The following is a 16,465-nucleotide window of genomic DNA, read 5'->3' on the forward strand; positions in this document are numbered from 1 at the left end:
GGGGGCACAGCCCACCATCCCCTGCGGGAGTCTAAGGGGCAACCTTGTGGTTGAGAGGATGCACTCCAACCAACTGAGCCATCCGGGAGCTCAGCGGCAGCCCAGCTCAAGGTGCGATGTTCAATCTCAGTTGCAGGGGGCGCTGCCCACCATCCCTTGCGGGACTGGAGGAGTTGAACCGGCAACTTTGCGGTTGGTGGGAATCGAACCGGCAGCCTTCGGAGCTAGGAGCAGGGAGCTCCAACCGCCTGAGCCACCAGGCCGGCCCTTTTGAACCTCTTTTGCATCTGATTCGCCAACTTCCTCAGACTTCCGTCTCTTCATTCATTCAATAAATATTTATTATTGAGCTCTTACTTGCCGCCCAGTACTGTACTAGGCATTGGGAAACACAATGAATAAGATAGTAGACTAAGGCTTACGTAACAGTGTTTTGAAGGCAAGGAATAGTAATAAGGGTTGTAAAGAAAATAAAACAGGATGGTGTGATGTAGAGTATTTGGGGAAATACGATAGATTGGGAAATTAACGAAGGCCTTCCTAAAAGGTGACATTTTTGCTGATGAGAAGAAACTATCCAGCTATCTGGGAAAGGAGTGTTCCTGGTGGAGGCAACGGCAAGTGCAAAGGCTTTCTTCCACTTTCGTATTTGACACAGTGGCAGGAGTCTTCCAAAATTGTTTCCACAAATCTGTCCTCGCGGCTCTGGCTTGTCGAACTTCCCTACTCGAAAATGTCGGTAGCTACAGACCAATACGGCGAGAATCCTGGACTCTCCGCGTTCTCATCTCACACTCCCCATTCCTATTGCTTCCGCCCGCCGGCGAATTGCTTGCCCTTACTTGTCATGGCCAGTCTGCAATTTGTGCCAGAAGTCTCGCGGGGGTTGCTGGGATTGGGATTTCCCCTTCCCATGTGCTCCGACTGGCGCTAAAAGTTTTCAGCTCAAAAGCCCAGAGCCACCATCCTGGATGCAGGTAGCCAGTGGACCCCGGGGGTTCACCTGGATTCCGGCCTCTGAGCGTGCTTCCCAGAACGGTGATACGCTCCCCTGAGGTTCGGGTAAGCTCTTGACCGAGCCTGATGAGTCTTTTCTGAGACGTGAGCTCACGGCTCCGTTTTTCAGCTACAGAGAATAATGGGGACTGGGGAGTTGGGCACTGGGGACTTGGCGATTTAGGGGGGCGGGATGGAAAAGCTTGGCTGGTGGCACCAACATAGGAATGCTGTGTTAGGAAGCCTGGGTGTAGATAATGGGGATGTTAGGACCAGCCGAACTGAACGCCTGGGCCAGAGGAGTGGGACTTTGGGGAACTTTCAGCTGGCCTCAGGGGTTCTTCCCCACCCATCCCAGTGCTGAGGGTGAGGAATCCTGAAATAAGATGCACAAAGCATCTGGGTCTGAGACTTTCGGATCTCGGAATTTTGGAAACTCAAGGCTTGAAATTTTAGAGCCCATGTCGTATCCTGGTGGAATCTCGGCCTCCATTCCGAAATGATTATTCGGGGTGATCTGGGAAGCCCACGCTCCTAAGGTCACATACTTTCGGACCTTTGTCCTTCCTGGAGTAATCTTTCCAACCGGCCACCGGCTCCGCTGGATGGAGAGAATCCAATTAAATACTGTCAGTCGTGGAAGTGGGAAGTGCTAAACGCGAGGTTTGCCCGTGAAACCGTGGAGGGTTATCCTAGTCTGGGAGGCCAGAGCCCTGTTATTGTTTGGCTCTACATTTACATTTCTGCCACTTGCAGTACCATTTCCGGTTTCTTCGGAGCAGCTCATATTCACCCGATGAGAGGGAAGTAGAAAGAGAACTTGTCTTTCAGACCGGTTCCTGTTACTTGCGGAGGGGAGGCTGATAACCCCCTCCTCTACTTTTTTTTTTTTTTTTTCCTTCCTGTACTGCTTAGTTACGGCTTTTGGAAAGGAAGGGGATCTTTGTTTTGATGCAAACCTCAAAACCTCCCCCTCTTCGAATGGTGTGCTCCACCCAGGGCGACTGCAATTTAGGGGGAAGCTACCATTGCGTGGGACGGGTTTAAAAAAAAGTGCAGAGGACAAACCCTCGGTATTTTCGCAAATGGGTACATTTAAGAATTAAACGATGAAAGAGTGTGACGACGGGTCGTCTGTTTCTGGCAGACTAACAATTTTTCTTGTATCCGGCTTTGGGTTAAGCCATTCCAATTTCGGACGCAGACTGAACGTCGTGAAAGCGGAAAGGGCGGGCCTTAGGGAGTGACAGCCCCGAGAGCCTACGTTCGGTCCCCGGTGCTGACTGGTTGTTGCCTGTGGGAGGTGGCGGAACTCGCCCGAAGTCGAATGACTGCTTAGCAGTTTCTTCCGTATTTTCATCCCTTAGGGCGCGGTCATTTTATTCTGCAGTCTCTTACTTACACGCACCTGCTGAGAACCAGACCTACGTGCTTCTTTTCTAAGTTGAGGTCGCAATTATACCCACTGCAATTGGAGGGATTTTGGGCACTAACCACTCTGTAACACCTTTCAAGATACAAAACAGTTTCATCATCCCAGGAAAGTTTCTCATGCTTTTTCCCAGTCTATCTCTGACCCCCACCTTTATTTTTATTTGTCATCATGGGTTAGTTTTCCCTGTTGGAGAACTTAATACAAATGGAATCATACAGCATATGCTCCTTTGTATTAGGCTGCCTCTTCAGCATGATGTTTGTGAAATTCAACCATGTTATTTCTTGCATGTATTGGTGTATGTGTATTTTGCTTCTTTTTATTTTGTGTATTACAGTAGATTAATTAACCATTGATTGTTTATTCATTGTCCTTTTGGTGGCCATTTGAGTTTCTTGGTTGGTATTTAGAATAAAGCTACTATTAACATTCTTTTGTGGTCATAGGTTTTTGTGTTTCTTGGTCAAATACTTGGAATTGCTAGGTCAAGAAAGTAGAGAATAGATCTCTATATTTTGACTCGATTTACAAAAATTCTGATTTTCAAAGTGGTTGTACCATTAACTGTTCAACAGTTTCTGTGTGCTTATTGGGCATTCCTATGTTATGTGAACTGGCTCTTCAAGATTTTTCCCCATTTTTAAAACTGGTTTATTTGCTTTATTATTTTTTTCCTTAATTTGTTGAGTTGTAGGAGTTCTTTGTATATTCTGGATAGGGATATCTTTTGTCTGATACATGTGTTTCCTCTTTACCTGTGAATTCCCTAGAGGAGCAGAAGATTCATCTTTTTTCCTGTAATGGTTTACTATGACCTGTTTGGGAAATCTTACCCTAAGGTCATGAAGATACTTTTGTACATTTTCTCATATTTTCTTCTAAAACCTTTATTGTTTTTGGTTTTACACTCAGGTCAGTGAGTCATAATTAATTAAAAATATATTTTTCATGATGTAAGGTAGGGGGTCACGATTCTGTTTTATTTTTATTTATTTTAATGGGATTTTTTTTTTTTTTTTTAATTGGGGAAGGGGGACAGGACTTTATTGGGGAACAGTGTGTACTTCCAGGACTTTTTTCCAAGTCAAGTTGTTGTCCTTTCAATCTTAGTTGTGGAGGGTTATTTTTGTTTTTTCCCATATGGATATACAGTTTTAGCTCCACTTGTTGAAATAGCCTTCCTTTCCCACTGAATTGTTTTTAATTGGAGTGCTTGGTCCATTTACATTTAATGCAATTGTGAGGTTTGGGTTTAAGTCTGCTATATCTTAGTGTTATTTTCTATCTCCTTTTTTCTTCTCTTCAAACACTTGAGGGGAAAAACAATAACAATTGTACACAAATTCAAAATATAGAGGAGGTAACATTGTCCAACTCATTTTGTGAGACCAGCACAATCCTGATAACAAAACCAGACAAAAACATTTACAAGAAAAGAAAATCTAGACCACTATTAGCATATATGTGCAAAAATCTGACTAATTTTAGCAAATCAGACCTGGTAATATGTAAAAATGATAAATACATCTGACCAAGTAGAGTTTATCCCTGACTTTAATGTTGATTTAACATTAAAAAATCAGTGTAATTTGCCACATTAACAGATTAAGGTATAAAAATCCTATGATTTCAACAGATGCAGAAAAAGCAATTGACAATAAACAACAGCTCTTCATGATTTTGTTGAAAAAGAAAACCCAACCTAGCTAACTAGGAAAAGGAAACTTCCCCAGTCTGATAAAGGGCACGCCTCTAATCAAGTTACCATTAGCTATATATGTAATAGTGACAGACTGAGTGCTTTTTCCCTAAGATCAGGAATTAGAAAAGGAGTCAACTCTCACCACTTCAGGATTATACTGACAGTATTAACCAGGCAAGAAAAAGAAATAAGCATAATGATTGGAAAGGAAGAAATAACTTTTATTCACAGATGGTGTGATTGTGTGCACACACAAAAAGCTAATAGAAAATCCATTTTAAAACTATCAGAACTAATATGTGATTATAGCGAGGTCAGGTTTCAGGGGCAGCGTACATAAATTATATTTTTATATAATAGCAACAATTGAATCTGAGCTCAGAAAGAGAATTTTAAAAACAATGCCTTTTATAATAGCTCCCAAAAACATGGCCTACTCGGGTAATTTAACAAAAGATGGACAAGAGCTCTATATTGAAAACTACAAAATACTGCTGAGAACTTAAGGAAGATTTAAATAATAAAGAGAAGTACCGTGTTCATGGGTTGGATCACTCAATGGTGTTAAGATGTCAGTACTCTCCAAAATTATTTTATTCAATCCCAGTCAAAATCCTAGCAGGTTTTTTGTAGAAATTCACAAGCTGATTCTAAAATAAAATAGTACAAAGTTGGAGGTCTTAAAGTATTACTGTAGTTTCTTTTTTGTTTCTCAGTCTAGTTGTGTAGGACACAGCTCCTGGTATTATGAGCCTTGCACTCCCCACAATGGGTGCCAGCCACTCATAGCACCCACGATAGCACTCAGCAGCTGGTGGCAGCTTAAGCCAAGCTTGCTTGGCTGCTCACGGCAGCCCAGCTTTAGGGAGAACTGTTGTTCACAGTCTTAGCTGTAGAGGGTGCAGCTCACTGGCCCATGGGGGAATCGAACCTGCGACCTTGGTGTTAGGAGCTCGGTGCTCCAACCACCTGAGCCACAGGGCAGGCCCCAAAGTGAATCTGTGGGGAAAGAGGTTGTTTTCTTTTACAGATTTTTTTTTTTTTTTTTTTTTTGAAAAATACAAGTACAAGAATCACACAACACTCGCATCCCCACCAAATACAACATTTTGTCTTATTTGTCTCCATATTTTAATTACACAACTAATGTATGGCTACCATCATTTTTCTATATTAGTAAAGCTAAAGCCCCCTTTAACTATACACCCCCAGCCCCATAAGCATGTGTATCCCCACTCTGAGACCGTCATTAGCATAGTTTTGTAAATTGTTATTCTTCTTGCCTGTTTTTCATATTTTACATACATGTTTACAAACAACTGGTTATTTTGTGCTTTGTTTGTTTTTTAGGAAGGAGCAGTTCACAGTGGCCCATGCGGGTATCGAACCAGCAACCTTGGTGTTATTACCATGTTTCCCCGAAAATAAGACCGGGTCTTATATTAATTTTTGCTCTAAAAGACGCATTAGGGCATATTTTCAAGGGATGTCTTATTTTTTTCACGTACAACAATCTATACGTTGATTCAAATACAGTCATGTCATCTTCTGGAACATCGTCATAATATACTAAATGGCTGACGATCTTAACTGGGACTTATTTTCGGGGAAACACGGTAGCACCACAGTCTAGCCAACTGAGCTAACCAGTCATCCCCAATAACTTATTTTGTATTTTCAATTTACATAAACTATTTAAATTACAGTGCTTTGTCATTTTCCTGCAAATTGTATATTTCACTCAACATGTTTCTGACCTATATCAGGTTACACATACACAGATAAATTCATTTCCTTAAACTGTTGTAATAAATTTCTTTTGTGAGTAAAGTATACGAGGTCAGACAGTTAAGTTCGCGAACTCATCCTAGAAAAAGTGCTACATACCTCATTGCTGAATATCACTATGGTCACCTTCAAAATACTCCCCTTGAGAAGATGTACACCGACACCAGCGCCTAGTCCACCCTTCAAAGCAATTTTGGTACTTTTTCTGGAATGACCATCAGAGCTCTCATCGTATTACCCTTGATGTCCTGAATGTCATCAAAATGTCTTCAATATTTCTGTTATTTTTGGGTAAAGCAAGAGGTCATTGGGGGCCAGATCAGGTGAGTAGGAAGGGTGTTCAAATACAGTTATTTGTTTAGTGGCTAAAAACTCCCTCACAGACAGTGCCATGTGAACTGGCGCATTGTCGTGATATGAGAGCCATGAATTTGTTGGCGAAAAGTTCAGGTCGTCTAATTATTTCATTCAGCCTTTTCAGCACCTCCAAATGGTAAACTTGCTTAACTGTCCAGTTGGTACAAATTCATAATGAATAAGCCCTCTGATATCAAAAAAGATTAGCAACATTGTTGCAATAAGTTCGCAAGCTTAACTGTCAGACCTAATACAACATTTAATTTCACCATTCCCTACTTACAGATAGTAATAATCGTTTCCTACTGTCTGCCATTAGGAACAACACTAACATGAACTTTTTTTTTCCCCTTCCGCCTCCTTCCCCCACTTCCGGTTCAAGGTGTTTCTCAGTCTAGTTGTGTAGGACACAGCTCCCTGGCCCATGCTGGTATTATAAGCTTTGTGCTTCCCCGGGCTGAGGTGACAGTCATCGGTGGGCCGCTCACAGTGGCTCACGGCAGCTCTCGAGGGCTGTGGCCGCTCATGGCAGCACACAGCAGCCCACGCCTACCTCCAGCTGTCACCACAGCCCAGCTCCAGGGAGAGCTGTTGTTCACAATTTTAGCTGTAGAGGGCGCAGCTCACTGGCCCATGTGGGAATCAAACCCTCGACCTCTGTGTTGGGAGCACAGCGCTCCAACCACCTGATCCACCGGGCTGGCCCCCACACTAACGTTTTAGTGCAAGACTCCTGCTGCCCCCATGCAACCATTTTTCTTGGGACTTTACCTAGAAGTGGTTTTGCCGAGTAGTAAGGTGTGTGTGTGTGTTCATTTTTACCAGACACTGCCTTAGTATCATGAGGTATAGGATTTTCCAGAATCTTTTTTTGTTTTGTTTTCCTCAAATACCATTGAGCCAAACAAAATTTTTTACACCAGATGCCTGGTGAAGCCATAGGAGCATAATTTAGAACTTGGGTGTGGCCTCAGACTGCACCGGTTCCAATCCCTGGCCCTACTCCTTGGGAGCTTTTTGAGCCTGGTAAGTGACTTAATTCCTATAATGGTGATAATACCTACCTTCCTGGCTTTTTGAGAGGATTAATGAGATAAGCCACTGAAAGCAGTGGGCCCCATAGGGCCTTTAAGCAGCAGCCATTGTTATAATAGTTGTCTGGCCAGCTCTTCCTCAGAGTCCCAACTGAGTTAATTGCCTTCCCACTGGGACTGCCTGTGTAAACACCCTGCCGCCCCAACCTTTTGGAAGGTCTGGTTCAGCTTCTTACGGAGATTTATAGTATCCTGGCCCCATGATGCTCATACCCATGGAAAGTACCTGCTCTGAAAAGGTTTCCTAGTGGTGACTGCCTGCATTTTTGAGAAAGCAGTATTGCAAGTTTAGTAGCTACCAAGGACAGAAGGGAGGCCACCTATGTCTATGGGGCTGTCTTGACACCGTGGGCCAACCATCCCAGGACAGACCCTTCTGGTCTGTTTACTGAACAGAGTTCCCTGAAGGAGGTGAACCAGCATTAATGGGGCAGTACCACAAAAGCCCCATTCACAATCACAAAGTTCTCACTCTAGGATAATATAGAACAAATAAAATAGAATGATTACATAAACAAACAAAAGTTAACCTCTTATTATATGCCAGGCACTTTTCTCAGCTGTTTACATTTCCCATAAGTAAGAGGACTGTTTAAGAGCAAAGGACACTAAGGCACATAAATGTTAAGTAACCTCCCAGAGTTACCCAGCTATTGGGTGGTAAGCCTAGGACGCTAAGCCTGTCTGCCTCCAAAGCCCATGCACTGCTACAGCTGCCCATGTTTCCCAGCCCGAGTGCTTTGCATTTGCACTAAAAACACAAAGATGAGTGAAACTCAGTTACTGTAAGGAAGGAAGCCAAAAAGTTAGGCTGTTGAGATAGGTCCGGTTACAATAAATAGTATGTCAAACCCCTAGGGCTTTTGACTTCTGAACCCCCTCCCCATTCACTTGAGCTCCCTTCCGTAAAAGTCAAGTTCTTTTGATCATCGATGTAGGGGAACTCTGGTACTTCTCAGCCCCTCCCCACACCAAGGCAAATGTTTGGGATCATTCCTCTGCTTCCCCCTGTTAGCATTGGGAATTCTGATAAACGGCCCTTTGCCAACCTCTCAGTTAGATGACTTATCAGCTAAAATCTGCACCTCCAGCTTTAACTGATTACGAAAGAGAGCTCTGCAGAATTGTCTGATGTGAACATCATACTCCTAGATATTTGAATGGTCGTTTTTAGTAAAACCTCATTCACTCCCCTAAGTGTATTGTGTGCTAGGTCACTTAACCTCTCTGAAACTCGGCATTCTCTCCTGTCAAGTGTCAGGTGTGGTTATTAGGACAAACAAGATAATGCTTGAAAGGATTTTGCAAACTAACATAAGAAAGAGCCCTATAGCAACCTAAAGGTAGAGGTAAAGTTAGGGGGGATTAGAAAAGATACCCTACAAAATCTTTACATTATTGATTACATTCCCCAAATTGGCTTGTATCCCCGTGGCAATCTTGTGGTTACCGATTGTGCTTTCTAATCTCCTCACCTTCCCTGTTATCAACACCACCCCCGTCCCATCTACCAACCCTCAGTTTTTCCTCTGTCTCTGAGACTTTCTGATTGGTTCATTCATTTATTCTTTTCTTTAGATTCCACATATAAGTGAAATCATATGGTATTTGTCTTTCTCTGTCTGACTTATTTAACATAATGTTCTCACCTCAGGGATGATGTAGATGCCTGATCACTGCACTGTACACCTGAAGCTGAACAATAATGAATGTCAACTACAATTTTATATATATACATATAGTTACAAGATGTGAAGTACAGCATTAGGAATAGAGGCAGTGGAAATGTAATGGCTGTATGCGATGTCAGAGGGGTAGTAGATGGGGGAGGGGGGATATCACTGTGAGGGATATAAATGATAAATGTTTAACTATTACATTGTTTTGTACACCTGAAACTAATTTTAAAAATATTTGGAAGAAAAAAAAAGAAAAGAGCCCAGAACTGGCCAGTAACAGCTGCTTGCTGGGAGGATGTTTGTCAGTGCTGGGCAAGACAGAAAAGTGTAATTTGCAGCATGTGTGTTTCTTAAGCAAAGCTGATGACAAACTTGGCATCAAGAAAGATGATGAAGCCATTTGAAAGCTGGTCTAGAAGGTGAGATGACAGCAGCAAAGCCTAGTGCCAGGGCCCTGGCCTGGACTGGCGCCACCCCACCCTTCTAGAGGCCCTCCTTGCTCCTTTGACTACTCACAACCTGCTCACAGTCTGAGCACAACAATTGACTTATTTACCAGTCAGGGAGCCCACCCACATGCAAGGCATTATGCTAATACCATGATGAACCAGACATAACTTCACTGTCCAGATGAAGTTTATATTCAACTAGAGGAAACATGAACTGAACAAGAAAAGGTATCAGACAGTGTAAGTACCATGAGAATTAGGGTGACAGGGTTTGGCTGGCAATCTTTGAGTGATCTGGGGAAACATCCCTGAGGAAGTATGGCATTCAAGATGAGGTCTCTGAGAAAGCCTACCCTGCAGTGAGGCAGGACCAGCGTTCCCAGTAGAGGGAACCACCAGTTGAGTGAACTGGTGAGTGCGTGAAAGGTAGCCAGTATAGCTTGAGCATCAGGGAAGGAAGAGACTGCAAGGAGACCAGATCAAAGAGGCAGGCAAGGGATTGGTCATGAGGGATTTGTAAGCCCGTGTGAGAGAGGATGCAGTGGTTCTTCAGGAAGCTTTGTGATAAAGGGGATCAGGTGGGTAATGTGGGGGTCAAGGTAGGTATCTTCTCCCAGAAGGAGAGAGTGGACTAAAACTTAATCCATCCTTATTACCAGGAAGACAAGGAGAAGTAAGGTACACTTCAGGAAGGCTTGTGGATTCAGTGTGGAAAGGTTGGAAGTCCATCCCTGATTATCTTTTTTTCTCGATGAAGTGTGTGTGTTGAAGGGTGGGACAGGAGCAACCCTACTCCTCAGGAAGTCAAGGGACCCCTTGTGTATGGTTACCAGATCCTGGTATGGTTTCAGAGGGAGCCCTCCTGCCTATGTGCTGGGTGACCTGGGGTTGATTGTGTCTTATGCTGGATCTTCACTTCCCCCCGCCCCCCACAGCAGCCACACTTCCAGGGAGCTGCAATGGAGGTACCACAGTCAGAACTCAGCGTGGAGCCCCCTCTGAGTCAGGAGACATTTTCAGACTTGTGGAAACTGTGAGTGGAGTTCTCTTTGAAGGGGCAGGTTCACTGCTCAGCTTCTAATAATCGTTGCCCCACCCCATTCCCCAACCCCCTAGTAGAGGCCTATGGGAAGCAAAAACCAGTACTGACTTTTTGCTCTTGTCTTTCAGACTTCCTGAAAACAATGTTCTGGTAAGGACTGGGGGTAGGAAGGGACCAGGGATTATAGAGCCGGGGGCGGGGAACCTGGCCCTCTGACTCTTATTTTTCCCATTCACAGACCCCTGACGTATCCCTGGAAGACTTCGTGAATTGGCTGGATGTAGGTCCAAATGAAGCCCCCAATGTGCCAGCAACTCCTGGACCAGCAGCTGCCACCCCTGCACCATCCACCTCCCCGGCACCAGCGAGCTCCTGGCCTTTGTCATCCTTTGTCCCTTCCCAGAAGACCTACCCTGGCAACTATGGTTTCCAGTTAGGGTTCCTGAATTCTGGGACAGCCAAATCTGTCACCTGCACGGTGAGTGGCCCTGAGGGGCTGGCTTCTGTGTGATAGTTCGATGACTGATCATATCCCGCTGGATTTTTCTGTTCAGGACACTGGAATTTCTGTTCAGGACACTGGAATTTTTGCTTCTTGTCTTTCTACATTTTACCTGTTTGGCCTGTGACCTTTGACCTGTCCCAAAATTGAGTTTTCCCCCTTGACTTTGGACTTTCATCATACTCTCAGCATCTCTCATGGGGTCGTACAACTTTTTTTCTTTTTTCTTCACTCTTCATTCATTCCTTAGCTTTTACAACTAAGCTTCTGGGATGTAGACACACAACTCTGCTATCTCTGGCTACGCTCCCCACACCGTACATGGCTTCCAGTTCATACTTAAGCAATATTTGTTCATTTGATCCCCGGGGTACTTGTTGTCCCCTGACCTTCCATTTATTCTTTCTTCTTTTCTTGCAGTACTCCCCTACCCTCAATAAGCTGTTTTGCCAGCTGGCAAAGACCTGCCCCGTGCAGCTGTGGGTCAGCTCCCCACCCCCGGTTGGCACCCGCGTCCGAGCCATGGCCATCTACAAGAAGTCTGAATACATGACGGAGGTTGTGAGGCGCTGCCCCCACCATGAGCGCTGCTCTGACTATAGCGATGGTAAGCACTAAGGGACTATAGGTGGGACAGGGCTGGTGCCCAGTGTCCCCAAGCCTCTAATACCTCCCTGATTGCTCTTAGGTCTGGCCCCTCCTCAGCATCTTATCCGGGTGGAAGGAAATTTGCATGCGGAGTATTTGGACGACAAACACACTTTCCGACATAGTGTGGTGGTGCCCTACGAGCCACCCGAGGTCTGGTTTGGCAACTGGGGGCTGGAGGGGTTTTTCAGTGGCCATCCAGGTGGGAGATAGGGGAGCTTTCTCCTTCATATTTAACCTTTCCACAACACTGTAAAGTGTGCAGAGCAACTTATCTCCATTCCACAGTTGAGGAAACTGCCGCGTCCAGGGGCTACAGGCCTCCCCAGGGCTGGGTGGCCTCACCTTAGGATGCTCTTCTCTCCCAGGTGGGCTCCGACTGTACCACCATCCACTACAACTTCATGTGTAACAGCTCCTGTATGGGGGGTATGAACCGGCGGCCTATCCTCACCATCATCACACTAGAAGACTCCAGGTACCCACACACAACCCTTCACACTGGCACGCTGCTCCCTAGCCTCTGCCTGTCTCTGTACCCTGGGCTCTGGCCCTTGACCATTTCCTCCCATACTACCAGCCACCCTTCCCTCTCACTCCTATCCCCATATGTAGAACTTCCTCTGCTGCTCCCTCCCAGTTTTCTTTTCTCTGGCCTTTTGACCTCGCTTCCCTTTTGACCTTCTCTTCCATATGCCTTGAGCTGGAGCTTAGGCTTCACATAAGATGAAGGTGGTTAGGAGCAGGTAGGGCCTGGTTTACAGGAGACCAGAGGTGGTACCCACCTTTCTTACTGCCTCCTGCTTCCCTCTTCTTACCTGGGTAGTGGTAATCTGCTGGGACGAAACAGCTTCGAGGTGCGTGTTTGCGCCTGTCCGGGGAGAGACCGGCGTACAGAGGAAGAAAATTTCCACAAGAAGGGGGAGCCTTGTCCCAAGCAGCCCCCTGGGAGCACTAAACGAGGTAAGCAGGCAGGACAAGCAGAAGTGGAGGAGGTGAAAAGGATGCAGTTCTGCCCCACATTCACTCTTCTCACCTTTCCTTACCTCTCTCCCAGCACTGCCCACCAACACCAGCTCCTCTCCCCCGCCAAAGAGACCACTGGATGGAGAATATTTCACCCTTCAGGTACCAAGTCTGGGAGAGACAGATATGCGGTCTCTTGCCCCCACTCAGTGGGATTGGATAGGGAAGAAAAGATGTAACTGTAACAAATATGAAGTTAGGCCCAGACTCTTATGATTCACTTTCAAAATGCTATTTTCTTCCGGGCTGCTCTCCCTACAATGAGGGCATTTGCCACCGGGGCGCAGTAGTGCCTAGAGACAATGGTTCCTGGTTGTGCCTAATTTCAGGATGCCAGTTTGTACCATAACCTATATTCTAAAGGGTCATCTTTCAAAAGAAAATTGTTAAAGAGCATGAAAATGGTCTGTGATTTTGCCTAATACTTCTTTATCCCCCTTCTCACCACCTCAGATCCGTGGGCGTAAACGCTTTGAGATGTTTCAAGAACTGAATGAGGCCTTGGAGCTAAAGGATGCCCAGGCTGGAAAGGAGTCAGGGGGAAGCAGGGCTCACTCCAGGTGAGTGACCTAAGTCCCCTCCCAGCCCCACTTCCCTGCCTTCCTATGTTGGAAAACCTGGGATTCCGTTCTGATCCTACCTTCAAGGTAAAAGGTAACTGATTCCCCTTCCATTGGATCCTGGCCCTGCCCGGACATTCTTTAGTCTTCCTCCAGTTGTATCATACAAGCATTTTCCAGCTTTGGGGTTAGCCACAAACCCCCGATATGAGCATGGATAATTCTTGGCCATCTCCAGTAACCTCTAGTTCAGAGCTGGGGTTAGATCTTCAGCCCTGCCAAGTCCTATGTGACCTTGTTACTCCCCCTCTCAATCTTAGTTTATTCATTTGTCAAATGGAGTAAATGAAGATTAAAAGATTAATGTACATAAGTACCCCAGGTGCTCAGTAAACATGTCTGCAATTGGTGGTGACCATTTTAACTTAGGCCTCTCAAAGCTTAGATCTAGGAGGAGCAGCCCTAGATAACATCATCAGGCTCAGATAACATCATCTCTTCCCCTTCCCCTTCTATCTCCCCCACAGCCACCTGAAGTCTAAGAAGGGGCAATCTACCTCCCGTCATAAAAAACTCATGTTCAAGAGAGAGGGACCTGACTCAGACTGACATCCCCTGCTTCCTGTCCCCCACTGACACCCCCACCTTCATCTACATTTTGGGGGGGCTCGGGAACTTAAATTTCCGCTTGGTACAGGTGTGCCTCAGAATTCCGTTTGCCTTGGCCTGGGGCTCTGCTAAAGAAGTTGGCCTGCACTGGTGGTTTTTTGGGCAGGTGAGAGGAGTTGGAATGTTTCAGCTTAGCTTTTAAGGTTTTTACTTTGAAGACCATTTGGGAAAGGTAGGAAAATATTCCTGCATGTAAGGATTAGGTTTTAAATCAGCCATACCCTGGGTTGGAAGCTATCTCAAGTTGTTAAATTTCTTCTAACTACATAGTCCACATTGATAAAATGCCAACAGTCATACCTACCTCACAAGGTTTTTTTGTGAGAGTTAATGAAATAATGTATACAAGGCCTGACAATTAAGTTCACAAACTCGTTGAAACAATGTTGCTAGCCTTTTTTGATTGATATCAGAGGGATTATTCATTATGAATTTGTACCATTATCAGAGGGATTATTCATTATGAATTTGTACCAACTGGACAAATAGTTAACCAAGTTTACTATTTGAAAGTGCTAAAAAGACTGTGTGAAAAGCCTTTTTTGATTGATATCAGAGGAATTATTCATTATGAATTTGTACCAACTGGACAAATAGTTAACCAAGTTTACTATTTGGAAGTGCTAAAAAGACTGTGTGAAAAGCCTTTTTTGATTGATATCAGAGGGATTATTCATTATGAATTTGTACCATTATCAGAGGGATTATTCATTATGAATTTGTACCAACTGGACAAATAGTTAACCAAGTTTACTATTTGGAAGTGCTAAAAAGACTGCGTGAAAAGCCTTTTTTGATTGATATCAGAGGGATTATTCATTATGAATTTGTACCATTATCAGAGGAATTATTCATTATGAATTTGTACCATTATCAGAGGGATTATTCATTATGAATTTGTACCATTATCAGAGGGATTATTCATTATGAATTTGTACCATTATCAGAGGGATTATTCATTATGAATTTGTACCATTATGAATTTGTAAAAAGGCTGTGTGAAAAAGTTAGACCTGGGGTGGCTGGTTAGCTCAGTTGGTTAGAGCACAAGCTCTTAACAGCAAGGTTGCCAGTTGGATTACCACGTGGGAGGATGGGCTGTACCCCCTGCAACTAGATTGAAAATGGTGACTGGACTGGGAGCTGAGCTGCGCCCTCCACAACTAGATTGAAGGACAATGACTTGACTTGGAGCTGATGGGTCCTGGAAAAAAATACTCTGTTACCCAATAAAATTTTTAACAAGTTAGACCTGAACTTTTCTCCAACAATTCATGGCTCTTGCCCCACGACAATGCACCAGCTTATACGGCACTGTCTGTGAGGGAATTTTTAGCCAGTAAACAAATAACTGCTTTGGAACACCCTCCCTAATCACCTAATCTGGCCCCCAATGACTTTTTTCACCTGAAGATAAAGGAAATATTGAAGACATTTTGATGACATTCAGGATATCAAGGGTAATACGACGACAGCTCTGATGGCCAATCCAGAAAGAGTTCCAAAATTGCTTTGAAGGGTGGACTAGGCGCTGGCATCGTTGCATAGCTTCCCAAGGGGAATACTTCAAAGGTGATCATAGTGATATTCAGTAATGAGGTATGTAGCACTTTTTCTAGGATGAGTTCGCGAACTTAATTGTCAGACCTCATATCTGGGACTTGACACCCTTGGGAATGCTGGTTCCCTGTCCCTGTTGGTGGTTTCTGTGACTGAGAAGCTGGTTAAGAGGAGGGATTTCCAAGTCCCTTCTCTGTTAGCTTGACCAGATCCTGTCTAACCTCTTGGTGAACCTCAGCACCTAAGCGATCTCACCCCATCCCACACCCTGGATGATTCCATCCCTGATATAGGAACTGTATCTACCATAATCTGTTCAACTTCCCCCGGATGCTCAGGGTCAATTTCCTTTGCACTCTGAAAGGCACATCTGTATTCCCTACCCGCACCCCTTTTCTTCCCTTTTTATATTGCATTTTTGTACTGTTTTCTTACTTTACAATAAAATTTTACTACTACCTGTGTATCTTAGGGGTGTGTGCCAGTGCAGGCTGCCTAGGACCTGCAATGCAGGGGAGTATTAAGAAGCTGACATTGGGAGGCAGCCACCTGAATCTCCAGGGAATGTGGGCTGAGGGTGCCCAATACCCGGGTTCCGGGAGCAGAACAAAAGCTGGAGACTGGGTCAGTCTGCAGGCTGCATGACAACAAGGGAGGGGGTGATTCCATTCATAACTCTGGAACCAACTGTCCCTCCTCCCCTCCTGCCAGGGCTGGCACAAGGTTCTCTCCTGCCCCTGCTTCTAGGATTGGGTTACTGCGCCTTTGTCAGCTTCTCACCAAGGATTATGGGATTTAAATGTCTGATTTAGCAGGCTTGAGCCTCTGGGGTAGCCATCTGCTCCACAGGAAAGGGACAAGATACCTGGGTTCCCCAGGGAAAAGAGGGTGGGTATTACTGGATGAGGAGCGAGAACAAGGGGAGGCCTGCCAGCAGAGGTCCCTGGGAAGTGGGGGC

General features: G+C 44.8%; 1 protein-coding gene across 2 annotated transcripts; it reads left to right on the plus strand.

Moving 5' to 3' along the window:
• Nucleotides 1-924: 924 nt before the first annotated feature.
• TP53 (tumor protein p53) lies at nt 925-15,965 on the plus strand. 2 transcript variants are annotated; one of them, XM_019745191.3, is made up of 11 exons: nt 925-1,062; nt 10,436-10,533; nt 10,671-10,692; nt 10,781-11,020; nt 11,465-11,651; nt 11,733-11,845; nt 12,061-12,170; nt 12,519-12,655; nt 12,750-12,820; nt 13,172-13,278; nt 13,806-15,965. In XM_019745191.3, exons 2-11 carry the CDS (start codon nt 10,460-10,462, stop codon nt 13,885-13,887), a joined length of 1,143 nt encoding a protein of 380 aa, XP_019600750.1. In that variant the 5' UTR covers nt 925-1,062; nt 10,436-10,459; the 3' UTR covers nt 13,888-15,965. The 2 variants fall into 2 exon arrangements, with proteins under 2 accessions (XP_019600750.1, XP_074176979.1); XM_074320878.2 differs by having other exon boundaries at nt 927-1,062; nt 10,439-10,533.
• Nucleotides 15,966-16,465: the final 500 nt, after the last annotated feature.

Source organism: Rhinolophus sinicus, chromosome 12 (assembly GCF_057876585.1).
Source record: "Rhinolophus sinicus isolate RSI-liver-muscle chromosome 12, RSI-T2T, whole genome shotgun sequence".
In the NCBI taxonomy this organism is placed as follows: Eukaryota; Metazoa; Chordata; class Mammalia; order Chiroptera; family Rhinolophidae; genus Rhinolophus; species Rhinolophus sinicus.

Excerpts from the sequence above, each read along its gene's own strand:
- TP53 (XM_019745191.3), top strand. The coding sequence starts at position 10,460 with ATGGAGGTACCACAGTCAGAACTCAGCGTGGAGCCCCCTCTGAGTCAG. Across the intron at positions 10,693-10,780 it reads TTCCTGAAAACAATGTTCTG|ACCCCTGACGTATCCCTGGA; the intron begins GTAAGGACTGGG and ends TCCCATTCACAG. Across the intron at positions 13,279-13,805 it reads GGAAGCAGGGCTCACTCCAG|CCACCTGAAGTCTAAGAAGG; the intron begins GTGAGTGACCTA and ends TCTCCCCCACAG.